A 25,250-nucleotide genomic window follows, 5' to 3' on the forward strand; every position below is an offset into this window, starting at 1 on the left:
GAAGACTGGACCTGATTATTTCCTGTCTCTGTTTTTCTTTCTTGATTATCAGCAGGCTCGACATCAAACAGTTCAAATCACCTCATCATCTGCACCCACCTGTCCTCCCTGACTAATGAGATGACTCGCAGTTTATGTAACAGTCAACAGCCATTCCTGCATATCATTGTCACGTGATCACTTATTGTAGCGACACCTGAAACCATTCCAATAGGTGTGTACACACAGTGTGTGCAAATAGGGCGATAATATTAACTTCACGCTAAATGAAACCTAAACGAAATAAAATAAATCAGCCTGATGTTTTCAATCAATGAATTATTACTAGAATTTATCAATGCAGGATTTACATGTCAAAATATAGCAGAAATATCCCCGGTTCCGCTTGACGTTTATTGTAATGTACATTATTCATTGCGGCGCATTGCATTGGCGGCTCATGCGGCTATAATTTCGGAACTAATTAAAAACTAATTGAATTCTGGAGTCCTTGTGCGTGCCATGAACTGCTACGGCAGCGCAGAAAACAATACTGGTCTTAATCTGAGTCGATAGGACCGGGCATTCTTGAAATCTGAATACCTGCAGACCACAAATTGATTAAAAGAGCAAACAGGGACTGCTTGCATGCCTTTCTACACAAGTCTTGGGGAAAACAATTACACCATTTGTAAATATTTTTTCTCATAATTTGGAATAACATTTGCGTTTGCACATTTACTTGAACCCATATATTTGCAGTGAACACTTTATTATCTGAATCCACAACAAATATGAACGTTTGAGTATAACTATTAAAATATTTAACTTTCTTGACGCACCGCTTTTGTTTCGCTTTCCAATTCCACCAAAACGTACAGTCGGAGGCAGCAGAGCAAACGCGCACGTACACCGTACACACACACACACACAGGTGATACTGCGACGAAAAGGGGGGAAAAGTTCATTTTTTTAAGCTTTCCGTTCCTAGCGAAGCGGTTTCTTAGCGAGAGGGGGGGGGGGGGCCGGAGGGAGAGGGGTGGGTGGGTCCAGGGCGGAGCTTGCGCTCAAACCCTCCGGGCGAGCTGGCCCAGCGCTGATTACATTTCACCTGCTCGTAAATACTGGTGAGAGCAAGACACAGACAATAAACGGCTGCGAATTAAAGACACGCTTGATTAACTAACACAGATAATCGCATCCTCCTTAGTAAAACACACTGAGAGAAAGGGACCTCATAAATATATATATTTTTCGGTTAAAACGGGAGAAAAATAAACTCTACGAGTTTCCTCGCAGTGCAGGTAATTCTGAAGAGGACCGAACGAAGCTCATTTTCTAAGGATGCATTCGACAGACTACTGCGTTGGCGCCTTCGTCGCGTTAGTGATGCTTCTTCAAGGTAATTGCCTTTAAAATGTTGTTACTTAGATTATTTCTTAATTATTTTTAAAAACATAAGGCATCTTTATTTAGAGGAGCAATTTATAACGCTTGCTGTGAAGACCGACGGAAAAGAGCATCTATCTCCGTGCCCAGCTGTTAAGCTTCAGTGACTTGGGTGTAACTAAAATATAATGAATGTTTAAGTTTTTATGTACAGAATCCTTTCAGTGGTTTTGGAAAAAAACAACAAAACTTTCCTTGTGTAATAAGAGCAGCAACAAGTTTTGATTATATAAAGTAATTGAAGCGTTTCTAATGAGTTTGAGGCATTCGTAACGCACTTAGAGTTGAAGCGGCACAAAAGATCATTCTTACCATTGAGATTGGACGTGTTACTAATCGGGGTGTAATTCCTGAAGCTAAATTACAATGAAATGCATGTTAAATTATCAGATGAATAAATAGTGCCTTCATGTACTTCATACAGGGTGAGGGAGGGAGAGGGTGAGGCGGGATCTCGGTAAACTCCGTGTCGCTTTACGCATTATGAAAGACGTGTAGGAAAGTTCTTTACAGTGATAGAAATTATTTCAATTATTTACAAGATTCGCTAATTTAAAAACGAATTGCTGATTTAACCGGACGAAACTTTAGTTTGTGTTCAATGCAGTGTTACAATGCTTGTAAAGATTCTGTTTGAACATAGGGGTGTATTTCGCGACAGTTGCAATCATGACGATAGTTGATGAAAGAATATTACTATTATTAGCTCTCAAGGGGACTGGAGCATTGAATGTTTCAGGGCACAAAGCTAGTTTATGAAGCCTGAAGGAGACCACATGTGCAAACAAGAACCGAAGAGGCTCTGTTCCACCGGTGCGACCACTTTAATGACTTTCACGCCCTCTAGCGGCATGGTATCGTTACTGCGGGAGCTGGGCGCTCAGTCAGTGAGTGAGGCAGGCAGTTTGTTTGCGAGCGAATCCATGTTAGCGAGGGGACACTTCACTACCGCTTCTCGGTCTGTCTGCTCCAGTCTCAGCCAGAACAACATCTGACGCTGTCACGAATATCACTGCACGTAATGCCATGGTTAACGAGTAGTGTCCGTAAATTTGAGTGTCGGTTTCTTAATGGTCTTATTTCTGAAATATTATGCAGCAGTGCTAGGGTTCCAATGCATAGTCATCATTGCATTTCATAAATGCAACTAAAAGGAGCAAAATATCAACGGCTAAGCGATGTATTCGAAGTTTACTGTCTATGATGTGTGTTCTGTGCAGTCGATGGTTTTTATGTTACGATTTCTCATTGCACTACCCGGACTCAATCTCCCCATATCTCTCTCGCTGTCCCTCGCCCTCTTTCTCTCAAACACACACACACATACAGGCACGCACGTCCTCCTCGCCAGCAGGTCAAGAAGTGTCTTCTGATTAAATGTGGGTTGAAACGGAGCAAAGAGAAACCGATACCGCAGCTAATAGACGCCGCCTGAAATCCCGGCGTGGCGCGGCGGAGTGAATCATCAGCGTGGCGTGGTGTGGCTCTGTGACTTCATGCCTGTGTGATCTCTCAGAGAGGTTAATGGAAGGTCTCCAGGGGGGTTAATGGAAGTTCTGTGGCGTATTTGCAAATGCAAATTCGGTCAAGTTGTCCGTGCGCGCTATTTCAGAACCGCGGGTTCGTTGTTGATGTTTGGCAGTGTTCAATCCCGGCGCGATTGCTCACCGCTCGAATGGACCTTAATTTATTAGCGTGTGTGCGTACAAAGTTTTTATATAGATCCATTATCTATCTATCCACTATCCGCTGTCAGTTAAGAGTTATAAACAAATAAAGTGTGCCATTTTTTTGCTGTTCCGAAAGATCAGTCAGACTACCTCCTTGATTAATGCTTGCCAACTTGATAGAAATTCTAAATAATTTAAAACCTTAGCTATGTACTTCCTTGTTGTTGGTGTGAACGGAATTGCTGTGTGAGTCATAGAGGCAGAACAGGTTGCCCTATCGGGTGGCGGTTGGACTTGGTCCAGGATAAGCCTAATCTTTTCCCGCTGAAAGATAGGGGGGGGGGGGTTCTTGTTCTGTTCATTGTTTTGATTTTATCTAAATTAGCCTACCCACCCCTCATAGTACTGTAATCTCAACGCAGGTCGTGTAACAGGTTATATTGTTTGCTGTACCTCGTTCCGGTGAGGAGTTGTGGCTAACTCAGTCTGGCCAAGTGCATTCAGTGATTAAACATAAGAAGGAAGGGAAGGCAGGAAAGAGGGATTCTGAAAGAGCGAGATGAGACAGAGGGAGAGAAAGGGGGTGATAGAGACTGAGGGCGAGAGAGGAGAGGAAAACAACCACTGAACAAGCTGTGTGGCGTATAATGCTGGATTTTCTGCAAGGGCAACGTTGCAGAGAGCTACTGATAATGGCCCAGATGTATTAAATTTAAATTGTGCACCAGTGCTGATTCACAATGACATTACGCTAGCAAAAAAAAAGAAAGAGAAAACCAACTCTGAAAATGATTGGAACACAGTGTGTAAACCAAAGCCTCAACTTTCAACATTTCAACATTTTATCTGTCCTCTTTTATGTTAGCGTAATTTTTCATGTGTTTTCTGAGAGAACCATTACTGGAGTTTGTTAATGTGCACCCTGTGAGCTTGATGGCAGCAACCACGTTGCAAAAGGCTGCCAGGGTCTTGCTTTCTTCTGTGCTTCCAGAGAGTGTTTTCTGTTAGAAGTTTTACTTGCTGTGGAGTGGGAAAGTTGGTGCTGAGGAGTGTGTATTGATTACCATGCAGAATTATAAGCTGCAGACCCGTCTGTCTTGTTTTAGACAAAAACCTGTCATTTGAGACCCTTTATTCAAGCAGATGTTTTTTTTTCCAGACTTCCGTCAGATTGAGAACAAAGGAGGAAGGGAGAGAGAGAGGGTGGGGAAGGGGGGGGGGGTAGAAAGAGAGAATGAATGGGAGTGCAGTCCCAACAGCAGCCTTTTTGATGATCAAATGCCCTGGTGGGACTAGTATCCAATGTGGAAATCTTTATATGCAACACATGCGTAATAGGAAAAAACTATACCTAATGTGTGTCCAGGAAATGTGTGTAATGGGGGGGGGGGGCTTTCTGAGGTACCGTCTTGAAAGGGACTGGTTCTAAAACAGACGGTGCAGTCTAGAGGCAGAATGGCACCACTGTTGGCACCATGTTGATATAAACATTGCTGGTTGGTAAACTCTGCCGGTGGATGTGGACTCTCTGGTCTCTGGAGCAGTCAGATGGATGTAGGGGGTTATGAGATCGTCACCTTCCTCTGAGGAAGAACCTCCTGGTTCTCTTTCTGCGCGGTGTTGTTGACTGTAAAGCGCTGCCTTGGCGACTGTGCAGATGGTGTCGTTAGAGCTGTGTCTGTTGCAGGGGGTGGGGGGTGGTTGGAAAGCTGCGCACGTGGTGTGGCTCAGCATGTCGTAAAACGTCCCAGATCAGATGCCTGTGGGTATATGGCAGGTGGGTGTGGTGCTGTTTGCCCCAGTTCTTTCCCTCCTACACTGTATATACTGTACTGCTCTTTTCTAACATGCTGTTGGTGAAAACTGCCCTTGCTGGCTGGCATAAATGCTGGCGTCTGTTGTCTGAGCATGGTTGGTGTGCAAGGCTTGTCTCTGTGTAAGCACTCTGTGGGGTAAAGAGCTATTTGCCCTTGCAAGCTCAAAGGTGTTACTTTCAGGTATAATCAAACCATCAGTAGGAGGTCTGGTCACCAGCTAAGTCTGTTGAGCAGTAAAGTGCTAGGCCTCAGTTTCATTTCTCTATGCAAATCTTTCGCTCGCTATCCATACTTCTGCAGAAAGGCCAAGCTTTGCCTGTGCCACCTGTGTGAATCATATTTTAGACTGTGAGTGCGTTGTCTGTGCCAGTGAGATTGCATCGCTGCATCCTCATATCTCATAGGCAACTGATCCATGCATGAAAAACAGACCTTTTTTTCAATGAAGAGATAATAATATGGGACAACGATTCTCTGGAGACCACACAACAATCGCAGACTCTTCCATCGCTGCCTATCAATTCTTATCTGTTATCTGTGTTTGTGTTAGGAATTTTAAAAAAGCGGTGTTTATCTGGGGTAGAACTCCTCTATCGGATTTAGATTTCTAACGAGGAAGTGCACTCCCTCGTGTGTGTGTGTGTGTGCGCACGCGTGTACACACATGCGAGCTCCAACTGTTGAAATATGACATGTGATGTCACGTGTGTGGGCACTGAGGTCTTGTCATGGTAAATGCTGTGTGACCCACGTCACGTGGAAGTGGAGTTTCAGATGTTTTGTAAGCCCTCAGCCAAGAGTGAAGCTGAGAAAATTCATTCTGTTTAATGTGCAGGAAAATTAAAATTGATATAACCGCTATGTCAGGGGAAAGAACACTCTTTAACAAAATGCCGGCACTAATAGCCAAATGTACTCAGTCACACTTGTTTGTAGCGTGTTTATTTTTCATTGTCCTTGTTGTGAAACGAATTGTGAGGTGTATTGTTAGGTGCAGAAGAATATCAGGTGGTTTCACCGAGTTCCTGTCAATTGCAATTAAAGATCAAATTTGAAAGTGCATGCAGTGAAACTGGCGTTGCTTTTAAGTGACAACTTGCAAAATTACCATCGTTTGGTAAGACTAAGCTCCTATGGCAGGCGGTGTATACCACGTGTCATTTTATTGGTACTTTGCGATCTGGAAATGTGAGGTACAAATTTTTCTAAGATTTTTAAAGGGTTTTCATGTTCCAGTGGGAAATCCAATTTGTACCTGTATGGTATTCAACCCAGAAACCGGTTTCTGTAGAGCAGCAGGTCCATTAAGGGCTTATATGGCCCGTTGTGTTGAGTGAGACATCTGCTTTTTTTTGTTCTCTTCCCCCTACACCTCCACCCCCCACCCCTTCATCTCACCTCTCCCAGAAGGCATGTCTCTTCATTTGCTAATGGACTCGTCCGGTCTCAGATGAAGTGGGACCTCACCTCTGAATTGCCTAAATTACTTCTTGGACATTTATTCATTTATAGAGACCAGATTTTTATCCATTCTGCTGTTCTGCTGGGACCACTTTCACCCCCCCCACCACCACCCCCCTCCCCGACTTAACTGAAATTAAAAATGTGAAAATGTATTTTTTCCCCTTCAAAGATGTAAGAGTTTCACTCCAGTACAATATAAGAAAACTGCACTTACATCTATACAGGTGACGGACAGGGAGACTTGGGTGATTTTTGTTTTTCCAGACTGGTGTCTGTGTTTCAATGTGGGTGGAGGCTTTGATATGAGAATCTCCATCTGGGGTATTGTTATTTGTCTCAGTGCAAATAGCTCGTTGAATAGCTGATGGAGATCTTCTATGGGAGGGCAGTGGAGCGGTGCGCCGCTATATGGGTGTGCCAGGGCGAGACCGAATCGCATTTAAACGGGAGCGGAGCGCGTCGGAACCACACCGCTGCGGTGGGGGGGGGGGGATGTACACCGCGGCTCCGTGGGGACCCCAGTGTAATGTGACGCGAAGTTTATAGAAATGCTTCTTAATTCCGGCTGTCACCGGAGCCCCACTGGGGGTGTTCCGATTTCGATTAGATTGTGAAAAACTAAGGGCTAGCTGTCAGAAGGCACTTAATGGAAATCAATTGCCAGACAGAAAAAAAAAAACCTTCACTTACCATAGACTCTCAGTACTTCAATCCATCACCAGAAAACCCACCCTTAAAAGTAAGAGCTTCTGTTGAATATCACACAAATGTGTTTCTGTTCATCATGTAGGTTGCATTATATTGGTTATGAGGAAATGTTCGAGTTTAGCTGAACAGCACATAATAAAGCCGCTGTGAGATGCTGAAGTCCACACGGGTGGTGGGATTAACATGGGTTAGGCTACATAGCGCGGAATCGTAAGTGTTTTAATATCTTAGGTGATAATCAAAATCTCCCCACATGGCTATAGTGTCATGATTGAACTCTCCAGTTGAATTCATTGCAATAATTAATTTGTTCTTTAATTGGGCAGTTTTAGCTGTCTCAACACGCCCTCATGCCTGATAATACAAATGTATTGATGTATAAATCGAAGCCAGAGTCGAGGGGGAATTAGCATTGATCGGCAAAGCACCCAATTACTTACCTGAATCCGTTATTTAAAATGCATTGGCGGGTTTTAACTTAGAGATCATTTGTCATTTTATTTTAATGGGCCCGTAGACACACTCTGATCCGCGATAATGAAAGCTGAGAAGCGTGGTACAGATTGATTAGGAATTTAGCTCAAAGAATATTTCCTTTTTAAGACGGAAGTATAAAGCGTGTATTATCTTTCACAAACACGTCAGACTCTGAGAAAGGAAGATAAGGCCATTCTAGACTTAAATAGCTCTGATAAATCCCCTTGGAAGGCATTGTTTTAAATCCAGGTGTCAATGTAATCCCCCTTTCGAGGAGGAAGATTCCTCAAAGGGACACACTAATATGGAAAAGGAAACCGTGAAGCCCACGGTTCTCTTTGTTCACCATCCAGCACGTTGGTTGCTTTTGTGCTGCCGGACGATTTCATGTATATTATTAACACCTTATTCACGAAAGCAGAACCGAATTCAATCTGAAAGCACCGCAGGACAATTAGCGGCCAAACCCGTTTGACCGGCCTGTTTGTTTGTCAGAGGGAAAACCCGCCACACACACTGCAATTAGTTATTTTATCGAATTGGAGCAGCAGCCCATCTGATTCCCCAATGCATCGATGGAGCTTGACATTCAAAGCTGCATAACCTTTTCGCACCTCGTGGAAACCAAAGGAAAGAGGCAGAAATCGCTTCTGAGGCTTTCTGTGTCGGCGCGGGATGACATTTTTTGCAGGTCACAGAGATGCGACTGGCCGCCCCCGCTCCTTTCCGCGGGACGCGCTTAAATCTGACACAGGCGCCAGGCAGGGCTAGAAGCGTGCTCTGTGTTAGACTGCGTAACAGCCAGGAAGGGCATGGGGACCCCGCCAATAAAGCCGGGGGGGGGAGGGGTGCCCCATTACGGGGGAAGCGGAGCGAGGCTGTTTTATGGTGATGACCATGTTCAATGAGACTGATCACCAACAACATGGGCGGGGTCGAATGTCTGACTGGGGTCATGTGGGGGCCACCGCTTTGGTTAATCATTCTCTCTGAGGCACCACGGTGTGAACTTTCACCTGCAGCAGAGCTGACCCTGTTCACCAAGCATTACAGGCCCCAATGAAGTAATTGGGGCTACTGCTGGTGGTTTTTTTTTTTTTTTTTTTCAGATTTGAAAATCTCTTCGACAGAGTGAAAAAAAAGTTGGTGACAGATCTCACAGTGCTGAAAGTACGCAGTCATAATTCCAACTTTTTCAGCTGAGGCATATGCCCAGAGTCGTCCCCAGAGTGCACCGCCAGAGCTTGCGTAGCGAGCGACAGGAACGTTTTGGGCTAAAGTAATTGGCAGAATATCCATACTGAGAATTTGGAAGGCTTTATCTGCGGCGTTTCCAGTCCAACAAGCAGATACAGCGGTGATAAGTCACGTCTCGTGGAAGCTTGATGGACTGTGAAACCGGAGGACACACAGCTTGTTTTGTGTTCGTCTGTGTGTGTTTTTTTTTGAGATTGTCGCGTCTGCTCGCAACGAGGATAGATCTCCTTGTCACTTGTTTCCGCCTGGTAGCTTATGACAGTACATAACGCTAATGGACATAGTGTTGTTAGTGACAAGATTTAACACCCCCACCACCCCCCACCCACCCAACACACACCAGGCATTCTCAGCTCATTTGCAAGAAGCACCTAAATCACAATGTGAAAGCTCACATTGTCAGTGTGTTACCGCAACCCATCCCCACTAATAAAACGTCTCTCGCGAGGAATGTGATTTGTTGCACTTTCGTGATTGGGGTGGCGAAGGGGGTACGGGGGGGGGGCGGAGAGCAAAAACGCAGCCAGATTCTCACATTCATTATAAAGGTTGCACAAGGTCAAGATAACTCCATTACGCCCACGGCTGACGAAGGCAAGGTCGGCCCGGTGACAGTGGCGCTTGTGAAGCTCTGTGATGTCTCGTTTTGCCGTGAGGTCTGGAATTCCTCATTTCTGACTCCTGTCTCGTCGGAGTCCGCAGACCAGACCCTTAAGAGTTGCTTTGTTTGGGTTCCTACTCAAAGCAGCACTTTCTCTGAGGGGAAGATTTAAAAAAGGGGGGCGGGGGGCAAAATGTGTGATCGAGACCCACGTGGTTCCTATGGCGAGATAAGGTTGTTTTTTGGTAATATAATCGCTTGGCTTTTCCGGGCGGCAACCTATCTTGAGGGAGAAAAAAGCCTACCACTTTATGCCTTTTCACCTCCTTTTGTGTTTCTGAGATAGTCTTATACCTTATGCCGCCAAGTAAATGTCGCCGTAGGAGTTTCAATTATAAAACGGAGCGATTGGCTTACTCTGCTCTTGAGGAGGGGAAGACATATTCTGTCAAGCGACAAATTAATAACTCTCCCCCTGCTCTGAGACTGTGTGGCTTCCTGGCTTTACCCTTGTAGGGGTGACATTTGCATGATAAAAGAAGGTGAGCTATACATGAATAAACAGTAAATAACACCATCAGTGCTGCTTGTAATCTCTCGCCCGGCACTCCAGGCTGATAGAACTACTTTCCTAGCTCTACCCGTTTCAGCACTTTGCTGTTTCCTGCGGTCGTGGTCCGCCGGTTTCCTCTTAATCCAGACCTATCTCACCTACTCACACATCTACCGGTTCTGTAACATCAGGTTTAGATAGGCCTGGAATTTTTTTTTTCTGAAAAATTCTTTTTACAAGTAATTTGTACAAGATGATACAGCATAAAAAAACTGGGAAGCATGAGGACATGTTTTTCCAATTTATTGCATTTTGAGCCCTGAGGTTGGAACACCTAGAGGAATCCCTGCAGAAATGGGCTGCTCTCTGGTGGTCCGGGTGGAATTTTAATATAGGATTCAGAGCTGTCTCTCCCCGAGCGGCGAAGAGATCCAGCAGCTCACTGAGCACTCTCTCTTCCTCTCTCTATCCTCCCTCTCTCCTTTTCTTCCCTCCACGACAGCAGCCCCTGCCATTCAGAGCAAGATGATTTATTCGCCACCAAGAGGGGTCAAGTACAATAGTTTCTGTGCTCAAAGAGCCGTAAATGTGTAACAGAGAAAATGCGACAGGAAAAATATGAGTGCGTGGCTCAAACAACAGGAGAGAATCGGCTGTGTGTGTGTGTGTGTGTGTGTGTGTGTGTGTGTGTGTGTGTGTGTGTGTGTGTGTGTGTGTGTAAAATGCAAGGACCCCTCAATTGAAATGCATGAAGCCACTCCTGGGAGGAGATGGAGGGAAGGGGTGGGCGGGAGATTTTGGACGGCCTCCTCGCATTGGCCAGCCTTTGTCCCGCAGAGGAAGTGAGGTTCAGTCCCTTGTTATTCACGGGGGCCAGGTGGTCCCCCCCGCCGGGGACATTGTGAGGCGGGCACTTCTAATCAGACACATGTAAGACCGTGACTTGTGCTGTTGACCCTTTTCTCATTGTAATTACGGCGAGAAACAATACGCCCACCGGGATGAATCGAGTAGCTGCCGGAGGACTCCTTCAGATGCGGCACGCTCGTCTTTGAAAGAGCGCAGGCTAACGGCTTTCCATCTGAAAAAAAAAAACCCAAATATGCAAAAACCACCTCTGCTGCTCGTGGTTGCAAACAGGGGACACCCCATGGACAGTGCTTTTCTTTACTCGTAATGGGCTTTACATGGGAGCTTTGGGCTGCCGTATGCCAGACATTTAGAAATACACTGTGTGTTTGAATCTGAGTGTGTGTGTGAGTGCACACAAATGTATGCGTGTGCATATTTTTGCTAACTGAAACATATCTTGCAGCCTCAGAAAAAAAAAAGTTAATTCTGATATGAAATGTTGCAGCCTGGTGCCTGTTGAAAGCTTAGTGAGTGATAAAATGCTGCTTTGGTTTAAATTTAGCTGCTAAGCGGACGTGGTTCCCGCGAGACTGCATCCTTTAACCTTATCAGATGAGCGGTTGTGATATCATTTGCACCAGTCAGGGATATCACTATCTGGGAATAGTCCCATTGTGATTGTATTCCTCCAGGAGTTTCTCTGCCTTCAGCGTGCTGTAATGTCGTTCGTGCGAAATGAATGACTGCAGATATGGTAATTTCAGCTTCTTATTGCCGTCTTGTTGAAGGCACATTTTCGTAATGGATACCTCCTCTTTTGAAAAATTTTCAAAGGATTTCTTCAAACATGTTTGCTCGAGATAAGAAAGAGGAGCATTTCAGTGCTCTTTGTTCTTGGAACTCAAAGTAAAAAACTTTCCCTTTATTTTTGGCTCCTTTATGACACCACCTCTCGCTGAAATGAAACGATGGTGCTGAGTCACACATGTCCCTCTTAAACGACGCGGTTGTCTCCTGGGACATCTCCGATGGTCAGTAAATTAAATTGGCCATCACAAATCGCAACGAAGGTCCCAAGATTGCAAATTGAGATAGCCGGCTCTTAAAAATGTACCGGCCTTGGTTTTATAGGAGGCTGTGGGCTGAGTACAGCACTGCGGTTTTTATCTGACCCACTTCTGTTTTTCTTTCTCTGACCTTTGTAATGGGTAATCTGGATGAGTACGACCGCTTCCGGGCCAGGAAATGAGGTGTAGGTATTGGGCTTTTTAAAACCAGCTCTCCGCGGGGTTTATACACACACACAAAACGCCTGTCTGTCGATGACCTTTTCAATTTTCAATTTCGTGTCCCTTCATTTGTAAGCAGCCTTTTCTGCCTTTTCTATTGCAGTGTATTTTTGTCTCTTTCTCTCATTGTTGTCGGAGCACACAGGGCCGAGCTCCATGTGGTCTGGGCCCCGGCTCCGGCTCCAAGGCCGTTCCCTGCCTGCATTGTCTTTACTCTCTCCTGTCAGTGCCCACGTTCTCCGCCGGTGCTTGTAAAGCAGTTATTTTTGAGATCCTGAAGCCCGTCATTGGTGTTTTTTTTTTTTTATTTTATTTTATTTTACAATGCAGTGCTCTTTATTGCCGTAAGTCATTATGTGCTGCTTAAAACTAATCTCAAGTTTATTCCACAAAGCCATATAAGCTTGTGCTAAACGCAGGAAACGGGACTTCTTTTTGTCCTTATCCATTGCATTTGCTTAGCAGTCATGTGCGTGTGTGTGTATGTATATATACGTGTGTGTGTGTACATACATTTTTTTTCTTAGCTTTCTTACAGCTGGTTATTTATAGAAAGTATTCAGGTAAAGCACTCTGCCCAACAGCGCCCCGCCTGGGAATCGAACCAGCAACCTCTGAGTTACATTCCCTGCTCCCTAGCATGACACCACACTCCTAATATCTGGATGTAACAGAGGACCACGTCACGGAGCCCAACAGGTGACGAGAGGCAGGTCTGGCAGATCTTAGGCCTGGATTCAGGTTTTTTAACTCTGAATAATGCATCCAAGGCCAAGCAGCTGTCACTTCTGTCACAACACTGTCTGTCAAAAGATAAACAAAAATGTGTAAGAAATTAGGAAAAAAAAAACCACCTACTCAAAACTCGGGGACAAACCGCAGCGTGGGCGAGAATCAAGGCCTTGGTCCTGAAGCAGAAAAGGCAGTCCCTTTATTCATGAGTACTGCGCTCACCAAGTCTGCAATAGAGCAGACACTGCTAACAAGCATGCCACACGGCACCTTTGGCAGCTGCCTCTGTTTCCTGTTGATGTCTGTAACAGGTGCTTGTTAAAAATAATTCCTTTCATCCAGAAAAGAAGCACCTGATTTTGAGAGAATCAGGATTCATGATGCACACCAGGGCTATCTGAATTATTGAAACACTGAAAAGTACATGCTGGACCGTGGCATGACCAAAAAAAAAAAAAAAAAAAAAAAGTCAAACACTATTCTCCCAGGCCTCAACCCTTATAAGATCGTTTCAAATTATCAGTACAGTCACGTATCATTTGTGGAAAAAATGTCCGGGAAAGAAGCCCGAGCAGGTTAAGTGAGAAGGTCATTGTACAAGCGCGATTACAGAGCTTTAACCTCGGTGCCTCTGTCTTCACCCCCCCACCCCTCCCTTTTTTAGGAGTACAGCAGCAATACAGTTAATTACAAAGCTGTGTAGATGTCGCTGAAGTTGTCAATTTACAACCGGTGCTACAAAGAGCCTCCTCTGTGCCCTGGGACGGAGCCCCGGGCTGAAACCCTGTTCGTTTACTGCGCGGTATATCAAGCAGCTGACATGCACCGCTCTAAGCCGTGGCTGAACCAGAAACGCGGGGCCCTGCAGCGCTTTGGAATAAGTGTTCTAAATAAAGCGCAAGCATTACTTTTCACGTTTTATAAAGTTCTGAGCACGCGAGGCTCTTTTTGTGTTGCTGGAGAAGAAAAAACAATGCGGCAGTCAGCAGCAGAGCCGCTGCCTTTGAGGGAGAGTGTTCATTTCTCTGGCCAAGTGCGGTTTCTCTCACGGTGCTTCATCAGCCGCACGGAGGGGGACGCCCGTCCGCTGATTGGACGCGATCTGCGCCTGTGGAATGCGACCTACCGGAAAAGTCAAGAGTCACTCACCATGCACTCGCCAGGGCCCAGACAAACATCTCAAACCGCCGTGCATTCATTAACAGTGGCATTTGCTTTCTGATCCCTCTTGACCTCCGCGGAGAGAACATTCGAGACATAGCAACGAGCGTCAGACGGTTCATTTCGACGCGCGGTCCCTATTTTCGGCTCTGTACGCTCCTCAACTTTTCGCATTTTTCATCCGAAGCGATGTTTAATAAAGCGCGGGGGGGGGGGGGGGGGGGGCAGTATACGGTGTTCGGCGGCGCAATTCCATGCTAAATTAATTTAGCACCACCTGAAATGGCAGCTCAATATGGGAGATGGCGGGCTGAAAAATAAACTTTCGGGCGTCTCGTGTTGAATAATGTACGTGCCAGGAGACATTAGGAAAGGGTTCCTTTTTTCATTCTTCATCACCCGGAGGCAGATTTTCTGCAAATGCACACGTAATAAACGCGTGATTCTAACGTTCCCTTTTCTATTTCTAATGTCACCATGTTATTTCCTGTGTGGAAGGGTCACTTAATATGAAATCGCAACAAAAATTTGCATAGCTCAAGTGTGTTTATTTGCGCTTGGCTGTTCGCGCATTCAGGGGGAGATCGGCGGACGCGCCGGCCCATTATCCCGCCCTCGCTTCCTGCCAGTTTGCTAATAATCAGTCCTGGCAGAGGCAATACATCAAACCGTAAAGCGGCGCGGCTGCCGCTGCCGCGCACCGCTCGTTGTCACATGTTCATTAGCCCGCGATCGCGCTCAGAGATTCGCTGCCGGGAGGAGAACTGCATTGCACGGGCTCGCTTTTCAGCGTGAATATTTGCGGATCCAAAAAACGAGTGACGTTTTCTTTTCGACTTAACTTTGCTAAGTTGGCGTGAATCGGGTGTAGTATGTTTGCATTTCCAGTCCCCACACACGTGTTGAGTCTGTAGATTTTTCTAAGCGCAGAGAGGGCGGGGGCAGCGCTTACGATATAAATGCAGGAAAAATTAAATATTTTACACTACATTAGAGACGAGAGTCTATTATTCATTATAACTAGAGCCTGCAGTCAGACTGTGCCGGTGCTTTCTAACGGAATGAATGGCCGTGTGAAGGCTGCGCGGATGCAGCGTGAGAAAGCGAGCGTGACTCACGGGGCTGAAATGTGAGGCAGTTGCTTATCGATGGCTCTGAAGGCTGGTGGCGAAAAGAGCATCGTCTCATTATCAGCCAGTCAGACTGTTTTTACAGCTTGTCTTTGGGGCTCTCTCCAAACAGGCCCTGCTCTGAAGTACTGTGCATGGGGGAGGGTGTTAGCTATGGTGTGTGCGTGTGCGCGCACATGTATGACACTAAGTACTGGGTACTGAGACTTCTTTTTAATCCTTCACTTTCTTGAATTAAAAGGTGGAACTGGAATTAGACTGACAGTAATTTTCGCACACATCGGTAGTTACCTTTTGAACTTTGCTCAGCTCTGTGATATTTTTTTACCCCACGTTTAGAGATAAGGCCTGTGATGAAGGTATTTGATTCACTTACTTCAGGGAGAACTGTGTGTATTGGACATATACACCTCTTTAGAGAGCATTTTAATCAAAGCCGCTCGGTTTCTGTCTGTCTCGTGCTGTAGCAGACGTTATTTTAACGAGGTGGTAAATTCTCAGAGCTGTTTATGTCAGTGTGTTGGGTGTACACCGCTGATCGGGTGGGCTGTGCGTTCCAGCTCAGCATTTGCGTCCCTGAACTGATGATGACAGCACTCTGAGCTCTACCTGGCCCCACCAGCCTTTCCCCCCGCAATGTTAAGTTTGGTATTTAAAGCTGTATATGCGGCACTGCCAAAAAATGTAAACACAGGTGCAAAGGTGCAGAAACACAGGCAAATCTCACACACGCACTGGCCCACACACACGCGCATAAACACACACAGGCACGCACACACACAGAGCCATGTACATGCTCGCTGGCCAACACGCTCACACAAACATGCACACATTCAAAACTGCATCTGCACACACACTCTCGCCTACACACTGGCACATACATGTATTTCAGCCCCTGGTATTGGTGTAATGTAAGTGGAGCATCTTGTATGGAAGACCTTTTGAAAGCCTCTGAAAGGTTGACTGTCTACAGTTGTGTATACATATCTCTGCCCCTTATAGTACCATCAAGTACTAAGCTTTCCAGAAATCCCTGGAAATCTACTTGATATCTACTTTGATATTTCTGTTTCTGAGCAGAACCCTGTATTGCCAAAAGATGACATTTTTAAATGAATTCCATGTGGCTGGTGAACAGGACTGCTCAAAAAGCTACATTTATTCTGGAGCAAAATGCAATTATCCATTGTAGAATACGGCAACGCTGTGCTGTCTGCAGAATAATTGTACTTTCTGTTTTTATAAGCCCATGTCTTGCTGTAATGAAACATAACAGTTACTCAATTTACAGATTGCTTTTCTGTAATGGAACATTTTTTCAATTACACAAGATACAATTTGGTGCATGCAATCAAACTGCTGTTACTAAGTGCTTTAACAAGTAAATGGTGTGGTTGCCTGTTAGTGGGGGGTGGGGGGGGGGGCATTTTGTTGTCTTGTAAATAATTTGAAGCGTAAGTAACAAAAAAAATCCCATTATGAAATATTGCAATTATGTTGCCTGGGTTCCCTTTGGCAGGCGAGAGACGAGCCCACCTTGCGGCTGATGTTTGGCCAGCTTGCATCCTGATCAACTGGCCCGAAAATGAGATTGTCTTTGAGAGCAGAAGTCAAAGATTAACTGGCACCATTTTGTTCGGAGGCCAAGCTCTTCGTCACTGATAATGTGGGCTCTCTACATGCGGTAGAATGAGTCTGCTGGCCGGATTCCCAGGCTCTTAGCAGCTCTCAGCTCTGGCTGGTGTGACCCAGTGTCCTCCTGGGCCGACCGCACAGAGGGCTTATCTGTTTCGGAAAGAGTGGAAAGGGGGCCCCCACCTCGCACACGTCTCCCTGAAATACAGATCAGCGCTGCCCTTTGGGTCAACGCCTGTGGGTCGGGCCCTGGAGCCCGGGACCTGGGGTGTCAGCCGTAGCCGAGAGGGAAAGAACCGTCTGCTCCCGAACAAAGCCAGGCATTGAGGGAGTAGGTCCGTCCGCAGACAGAGAGGCCAGAGCCTTTTTTCTGGGGCCGATGGGGGCCGAGTGTGGGTCCTAACCCCCCAGGCAGGCATTGAAGTGGCTGCATGGAAGACTGAGCCACCATCAGCCCCGAGCTAGCCACCCACATCACGTGGCAGGGTCACAGATACGCGCTCTATTATGCTCGGCTTCTGTCTCCCTTCTGTTCTCTTTAGTAGAAGGTTCCAGTGGGTAGCAAAAGTGGGTCCTCTGCCGTCTGCCTTCCTATGCTAACTGTGTATGCTCTGTTTTAGGCCACGCCCCTTCAAAAATGTTTGTAATGATCCAGTAAATGCAAACATTTACTGCTCCAACAATGGCAGAGACCAAATTTTCAGTATGCGGCACACAGAACCGAATGTTTGGGTAATAAAGAGAGTATGCGGGGTCGGGCTGAGTGGATGTCCGTTAATCAGAGATCACATTCCCTCCTCTTTCTTTGCTGTTTTCCATATCATAGACCTTCTGTTCATTTACTTGTATATTGGAGCTCAAAGCAAAGCTCTAGGCTCTTGTTCAGCAGCACACTTCACGCTTTGCCTCCTTGTGAAACCCCGTGCTCTCGCTCATTGCGAAGTCTTGCACTTTCGCCAGCGATCACTTGCTTGTTACATTTGCTAACTTGTGTACTGCACTGGAAAACGATTACTTAGCACGGTTTGCCGAACAGTTGATCACAGTTTGCCTTACGTGTGAAATGTAGTACATTCTTATTCTTGGGGGAATGTAACTTTTGTAATGAGTCTACCTGGGAAGTTCTAACGTGTTTGAAAACGAGCCCAGGGAAATTCTTGTTAAAATTACGAAACACACAGCAGGCTATGTCTTTGAGGTCATCTCAGCTGCTGATCAATTTGTGATGCAACTGCATGGTAAAAATAATAATAATAAGGTTGTCTCTAGTCAGATTGCCTTCATATATAAACAAAGATCTCCATTGATAGATTGATGGACTCATTTCTTGATTATAGACTGCAGCTTCACTTTTGATCTTAAAAAACGGCGGATGATTTTGGATGGTGGAGATGCTGATGAAATATCATGAAATGTAATATTTTAAAATACAATTTCCATGTAACTAAAATGCGACATCATGTGGCTGTTATCGATCAAAATGGCTTTTTGGCATCCTGATCACTTTCACTTCACTTCCTGTTTACCAGCACTGACCACGTCCTTTAAGTGAAGAAGAAAAAAAAAAGCAGCTTAAGTCATTACATTAAACTCATTTAGCAGACGCTCTTACCCAGAGCGCCTTCCAGCACAATAGAACATAAGTGTATCTATTCAAGTTAAATGAGCAGCAGTGTCAGAGCAGGCTAACAACACTCCCAGAGCAGTGAGTGTGAGCACAACACCATTCAAGCCAACATTAAGTCAACATTAGCTGCATCCAAACCAGAGACCTTCTGAGTTTTTGCCTCTGCAGCAAAGGGTGGTGAGTGCCTTTGAGATGCACAGATCGGAAACATGTCTCTGAAACCCTGTACGTTTGAATCGCGGCAGTAAAACACCAGAGCTTAAAGCTAAGCCATGGCGTGTCCAGCTTTACTGTCTTTCAGTCTTGTGCAGGAACATGTCCTTTACACTCCTGGGGCCCCCTGTGTTTGCCGTGACGCTGCCAGAGATAGAGCACACGCTTTTCGTTAACTGTCGTTACACATTGACTTAACACGCTGTAAACGGCATACTTCAGCAGCCCTGACCTTTGCTGCCTGATAGACCACAGCTTTTTGGGGGTTTCTCCCCCCCTTCTCTTTTGATGGCTGCAGTAACCACAATTGTCTCTACCCTCATAAATCTGCCAGTATCTCAGACTTTGGAAGATACTCGGCGGTGGTATCAAATGTTAATCTTCAACCAGCCCTATCATTACTGTATCCTCCTGATATTCTTCGGACGTGAGAGAGCTGATGCTGATTTATTGAAAACAGCAGCTTGTCGGTGTTCTTGTCGGAAGGAGCATTAAATTAAATGCACGCATCTTGAAGCGGATCAGAGATTGAGGCCCTGCCGGTAATCCTCGGTGTGGGCTATTTGTTTGGCGATAGTGGGGAGGGTTTCTTACACGATTTTCTTGTTTGTGTTGATCTCAGTGGCTCGGAGGACTCCTGGCCTGGGAGCTGTCGGTGTGGGGCAGTGGTACTGACACGTGCTTCTTTTGCAGATAAGCCGAGATCTAGCAGTGGGCTGGGACAGGGGAAGGCCTCTCTGGAAGGTTAAATAAACCCCTGTTTGTTCTGCTGTAGTCCAGGGGCAAATGGCCATGTCTGTTGTTAATGAACATTTCTGTCCGGTCAGGACCCGGGACAACGAGAAGCACACATTCATGCTCTGGTGCTGTGATGGATCAGGAGTATGTCAAGCCAGATAGCTGAGATTTAAAATATACCCTTCTACATACTTCACATACTTACTGTATACATAATTGCAAATAAGATGCATTGTAAAACAAAATGTCATATATATATGGTGCTGAATGCCTACATCTGAATTGTGCATTTTTAGACATTGTGATATGATATAGCTAATCCAAATGCTGCATAGAGTGTGCATAATATTTTAGTATTCTCAAAGGAAACCATATTCTCAAAGTGTCTCTTGCTCTTTGGGTCCTTAACTTAATTAAATCATAGTAATGAAACAATGGATGTGTAACCTGATTTCAGAAAGTGAATTGGCTTCAAGATCAGTTGGTTAAGTTACAGCTTCACAGGACTGTTTTGGAAACAGTTCATACAGAATCTGATCTGAAGGGCATTGTAAAGGCAATCTGCACACCACGGGGTATACCATTATCAGATTCCTGGAGCCCAGAATACTGCAGAGGGGGGTGCAGGCAGCGCACTCTGTGGGGGGCAGGAGGTAGGAGGTGGGGGGTGGTGGGTGTTTGGTGGTCTGTTTGTATTTATAAAAACAGAGGAATTCAGCTTTGAGGGTAATCAATCCCTGCAGTTGCTAACCTACCCCCTCCCACCAGCACCAGCACCAGCACCAGCACCCCCACCCCCACCACCCCCGCAAGCTTCAGGCCACAGAGAGGGAGAGAGAGAGAGGAAGCTCATTTCAGGCCCAGCGGTGGTGCATCTTCCACTCTAAACTCCCTTCCCCCTGCTGTCTTCCCCAGCGTTGCTCCCTGTTTCGTTAGGTATCACATATCCTGCTCACGCCACACGCCACAGACCACACCCCTAGCCAGGTGATCACACCTGGTCGGCGGACAGGGTGACAGCCCACGTGTCGTTCTCGCCACCGGGTCCCCGAGCGATGTGTGACAGCAGGAACACCCGCTTATTCCCAGTGCGGGAGAGGGGCTGCTCGCCTGCGTGTTTTGGCACCGAGATGTCTGGAGTCTGATCCCTATCTCCTGATCCGGCCTGAAGGGACCGTAAATAAATGGGGGCCTACATACTCTCCTATTGTGATCTGAGAGATGGTAATTTATCTCTGACCGTATCACCTCGGCCTTTTAAGGCTGGCTGTAAAACAGCTTGAAGCGGGAGGTGGGGGGGGGGGGGGGGGGTGTGTGGGGCAAGCAGAAATGGAAAAAAAAAGAAAGAGAAATGGCCTTGAATTTATTTGGAGAAACTGCAGGTTGCAAGTGTCCAACGGCAAGTAGTATTTAAAGAAATGTATGGAGACATTTTATTGTTAACAGATGGGAGCAGTAAAAAGGAAGCAGCTTGGGTAATGATATATCAGTGTGTTTTCAGTAATAAGATATCTGAAGGTTGTATAAGTATCAGATGAAACATGAGTCAGGATAGTGGGACCACTTTTCATGTTCCAGCTCAGTTTGAAAACCTATTCGGACTATATCTTGGCTCCCCAAACTCTGACCCCGCCCGCTCCTGATACTGTGTTATATGCTTGCTTGCAGAGTATTGGCATTGGAGGCCTGTTGGGCAGTATGAGCCTTTGCTGCCAAAAAAGTTAAGTGATAAAAACTTTGTGGTGATAGAAGCTTGTGGCAGTAGGGGCTTGGTGGCTGAAAATGATGTCAGTATTGTAAAGCTACAGACCTTATGATGGCACTTATTGTAGCCGATTCTCACAGTGGTGCTATGTTACAAATATAACACTAACGGTTCAGTAGTGGCTGCATGCCTGTCCCCATTGAATGTATGATTTTGTAAATCGATCTGGACAAGAGCATCTTCTAAACGTGAATATGCTGAACATGCACGTTGGATACTGATCTTAAAACTTATCCTGGCCTCTACCCAGCGAAGGCTCAACTAACCCAAAGCCCACAGCAAAAAAAAAAAAAAAATTTCAGTCTCCAAGACAACGGCTTGAGGTGCTGCCACTCTGGCAGACAAGGTTGATCAGAACCGGTCTGTTTTAAAAATTTACAGTCCAAGACCAAGGCGGTTTGACCCGGATGCTGCGGAGCGGGCCGTGGCCAGTGTCCGGTTTCGGCGCGTGATGAAATATTGAAAGGCTGGGTGTTTTTGCACCTGCTCGCGTGGATAATGGGGAGCTGTGGAGTGAATATGGGTGCCTGTCAGTGGAATGAGGATGAAAGGTGTTGCCTGTGGAAAGAAAGTTTCATGCAGGGTGAGCGGCTTTGATGTGAGGGATTTACAGCGGTTTGAACTCTGACAGTGGAGCGCTCAGAGCCGGTGCTGCGTTTTCCACAGTCGGGTCATCCCCCCCCCCAGCCCCCCCCCCCCCCCCCCCCCCCCACCACCACCACGGAACGCCGAGCCTTCACGCCACACCTGTGCAGAGACAGTCTCTCTGCAGCCAGAGAATCCTTGCTGTGGCGATGCGTCGCAGATCACTTATCGGATGACATTTTTTATTTTTTTTAAGTAGATGTAATTAAAACAGAAAAAGGACGTCAGATGCGAATACTCTGGCACTGTCTGCCTTCGACAGCCTGCAGTTTTGTTTGAGTCGGCCCTGTCTGTTGCAATTTCATTACTACGGGTGGTTTTTTCCCCCAGAAGGTTTTTCAGAGGAGCAAGATTTGGTGTGAGGAGGTGCTTTTGTTCTCACCTGCAGAATGACGTGGCAATACTGAGGCTGGTGAGGAGAAAACACCGTTGGCTAAGGGAATGTTACTGACGGTGATGGTGGTTGAAAGTAGACTCCATTGGCTAACCGAATGTATTATTGACAGTGACACTTGTAGACAGAAGACGCCATTGGCTAACAAAATGAATGTACTTCTTTAAACCCTGTAATAAGATGCCGTCTTGCATGCTGTGTATTTCCTGCATGTTCTGCTTTGAGTTAAGGCCAGGGTCTGTCAGGGTTTGTACTGAGTCACCTGGACACTGCAGTACTGGCTGACTGTGCCAGGTCACATCATAGCAAGGCTCATCCTGAAGAGGTGTCAGTTACCATCCACCGGGCATGAGTGAGGCGCCACGTTTCCAGCTTAAAAGCATGAGTAAGCCAGGTTTTAAGGCTTCAGGCCGGACGCCAACCAGAAATCTGCAGGATAACAGACATCCATTGTCCTGGAGTCTCACTCTTCCAGCGCGATGGCGAATCAAACGGTGGTCGAAGCTGGTGAGCCGGGGTTTCTGGTAGGCTGCATGCACTGTGCATAAGCAGTGGCTTTGCCCATCTCCGCTAGCGTACCTCCACCTGGCCAAAAATCAAACATGCCCTTGTGCTAGACTGGGAGGCGGTGGGGGGGGGGGGGGGGGGGGCGGCGTTTTCTCAGTTGGGCTCTGTTGGATGCGATTCGTTTTTCATGGAAGAAAAACTAACACGCCTTTTTTTTTGCACTTCTCTGAAAGGTGCCATTCTGTCTGTGAACCTGATAATGGATAATGAGATTTTTTTTTTTTTTTTTGTGAGAGGGCGTGTTATGATGTCCATTCATCCATTGATATGGCAGATAATGGCAGTGTAAATGCTGGAACTGGCCCATGGAATTGGCTTTTTCTTTTGGATTGCGCATTGTCAGATGGACCTCAGGGGGAATTGGGAAGACGGAGAAACACCAGTTTTGAGAGCACTGTGCCTTGTGGTTGGAGATTGGAGGGCCTCTGAGTGGCCAATGGGCTCCCTTCCCCAGGGCAAGCAGCTGAGAGTGAGCCAATCAACACAAAGTAAGCTCTGGTACTCTGGAAATCACCTCTGTGGACCTGGACCCAGAGCTAAAATGATGTCTGCCCAATTAAAAAGATAAATCTAGTCTCAGGCAGGAAGAGGGCAGCTCAGGGGTGGGAACAAGCACTTGGGAGAGAGAGAGAGTGGAGGACCCAAACCTGAAAGTACAATAAAAATGGTCATTATTCAGAAATCAGTTAGTTTGGGACTTCAGGCTGCTTCTATAAATCCATTATTGTCCCTATCAGCCTAGTATTAGTGCTGAAAGACATTTAGGGGCATAACCAGTAACATGATGTAATGGCCTTTTTTGTACTTTGTACTTTTATGTCCACTATCATATTGTAAAATGGCTTTAATCTTTTTTAGCAGGAAATTCAGGCACAGGGAAATGAGGCCACTGTTCCACCCGCAGCGTGTAAATTAGATTTGGAGTGTAAGGATCCCTCGAGGGTGTTGTTTCGGGTTTTCTACTGGCAAATGGCCTTACACCAGAGTTTAATAGCGGTTCATTAATAGGAGAGATGGGTGCAGGTGGTTCGGCAGGCCCCTCCCCCACCCCACCGCCAGCGTGCCCTTGTCCCCAGCGGCCTCCTCTCCCTGCCCTCCAAACACATTCATAATTTAGAGCTTAATGGAGGTGATTCCAGAGTGCACTTAGCTTTCGACCTGACAGATGTCCATTGTTTTTACAGCAATGTCTGCTTCCCGAGGCCGCATTAAGACAGACTTTAATTTATGCTGTTTTTTTCTGCGCGGGGGCTTGAAGGGTTTTTAAAAGATGCATGCGCTTTCAGAGTGGCGGGGGAAGACGGGCAGTCCCTGGACGGGGTGATCTTCAGACCCGTCTCAGCCGGCTCCTCGGTTGATGACCGCCCAGGATTGAGGCTGGGCTTCTCTCTTGCTCCCCTGCCAGATTTCAGCTGCTCACCCCCTTTGTGTCAGGCCGTGTATAAGCAGGCCACTCTCCCAGAAAGCCCCACAGCACCCTCACAACAGACATTCACTCTCCGCTCGTTCTGGTTCAGAGGATCCGTCTACGTCATTCTTAAACATAAACAGGTAAACACACAGACAGTTTGGGCAAGTTGACATGTATGCATGCAGACGGGGGAATTATTTTGTTCCCAGTGTCGTCTCTTTGGGAGAACCTGTAATGCTCATCAGCAAACGTGCGGCAGGACTGATATGAATGGTCTGTAACAGATGAGATCGTGGCTGAAACGAAAAGAACAGGGAAGGAATCGGCCTCGTAAATGAAAGGGTCTGAGCAAATCGATTCCCCGTCCTCCCTCCCTTTCTCTCTCCCTCTCCCTCGAAGTGCATTTGAATTCGGGCGGAATTGGATTTTCCTTTTTTCTCTGGTAAAGCAGTGGCCCTTGGAAACAAATTGTTTTTTTTTTTCTTTTTCTTTAAATGGGAGGAGAGAATTAAATGAACATGTTTTGAGAAAACAGAACTGGCATTGGCAGGATGTTTCGCAGGGAGGACTTTCCGAAACACGGTGCAACTCTCTCCTGGGTAGAGGCGCTTTGTTTGAAAACGGGTGACTCACGAGCGGGCACGTTGATGAAAACGCCGCACCTGTTCCCAAACAATACCGCTGGCTTCTTGGCAATTTGTTTGCCTCACCTGCAGTACTGCTGGAGGCTCTTAGAGACACAATCGAATGCAAGGCCTCCGTTTGTTTGCCTTTCTTCTGTGTTCCCACATCAGGGGAAGTTAATTGATGTCTGTTTCTGACTTCTGTTATCTGAAAAGCACTGAGAAATCCCTGTGCCTCGGTGATACGGGCTGCTCTGTGTTTGTCGGGAATAAGGAAAGGACACATGGAGTTTGGCAGGCAAACATTTTGGTAAATGAAACCCAGATTTCCCTGGAGCCGCTATGCCAACCAATATCCGTGTGCTATTTCACTGATACACCTCTAGCATTAAGATCTACCAAGGTGGCTACGCAGCGATCAACCTTGTAGGTCCTTGTAGCTTTAGTGAACATGTGTAAGCAGATACTATTTTATGTTGTGCCTAGAATATCA

General features: G+C 46.3%; 1 protein-coding gene across 2 annotated transcripts in view; it reads left to right on the forward strand.

Annotated features, from left to right (window-relative positions):
• Positions 1 to 1,095: 1,095 nt before the first annotated feature.
• LOC118782838 (CD166 antigen homolog) overlaps positions 1,096 to 25,250 on the forward strand; it is a 55,468-nt gene continuing 31,313 nt past the window's right edge. For both annotated transcript variants that reach the window (XM_036536430.1, XM_036536431.1), the window contains exon 1: positions 1,096 to 1,381. In XM_036536430.1, the coding sequence (XP_036392323.1) occupies positions 1,324 to 1,381 (58 nt within the window). In that variant the 5' untranslated portion in view covers positions 1,096 to 1,323. The remainder of the gene's footprint in view (positions 1,382 to 25,250) is intronic.

Source organism: Megalops cyprinoides, chromosome 9 (assembly GCF_013368585.1).
Source record: "Megalops cyprinoides isolate fMegCyp1 chromosome 9, fMegCyp1.pri, whole genome shotgun sequence".
In the NCBI taxonomy this organism is placed as follows: Eukaryota; Metazoa; Chordata; class Actinopteri; order Elopiformes; family Megalopidae; genus Megalops; species Megalops cyprinoides.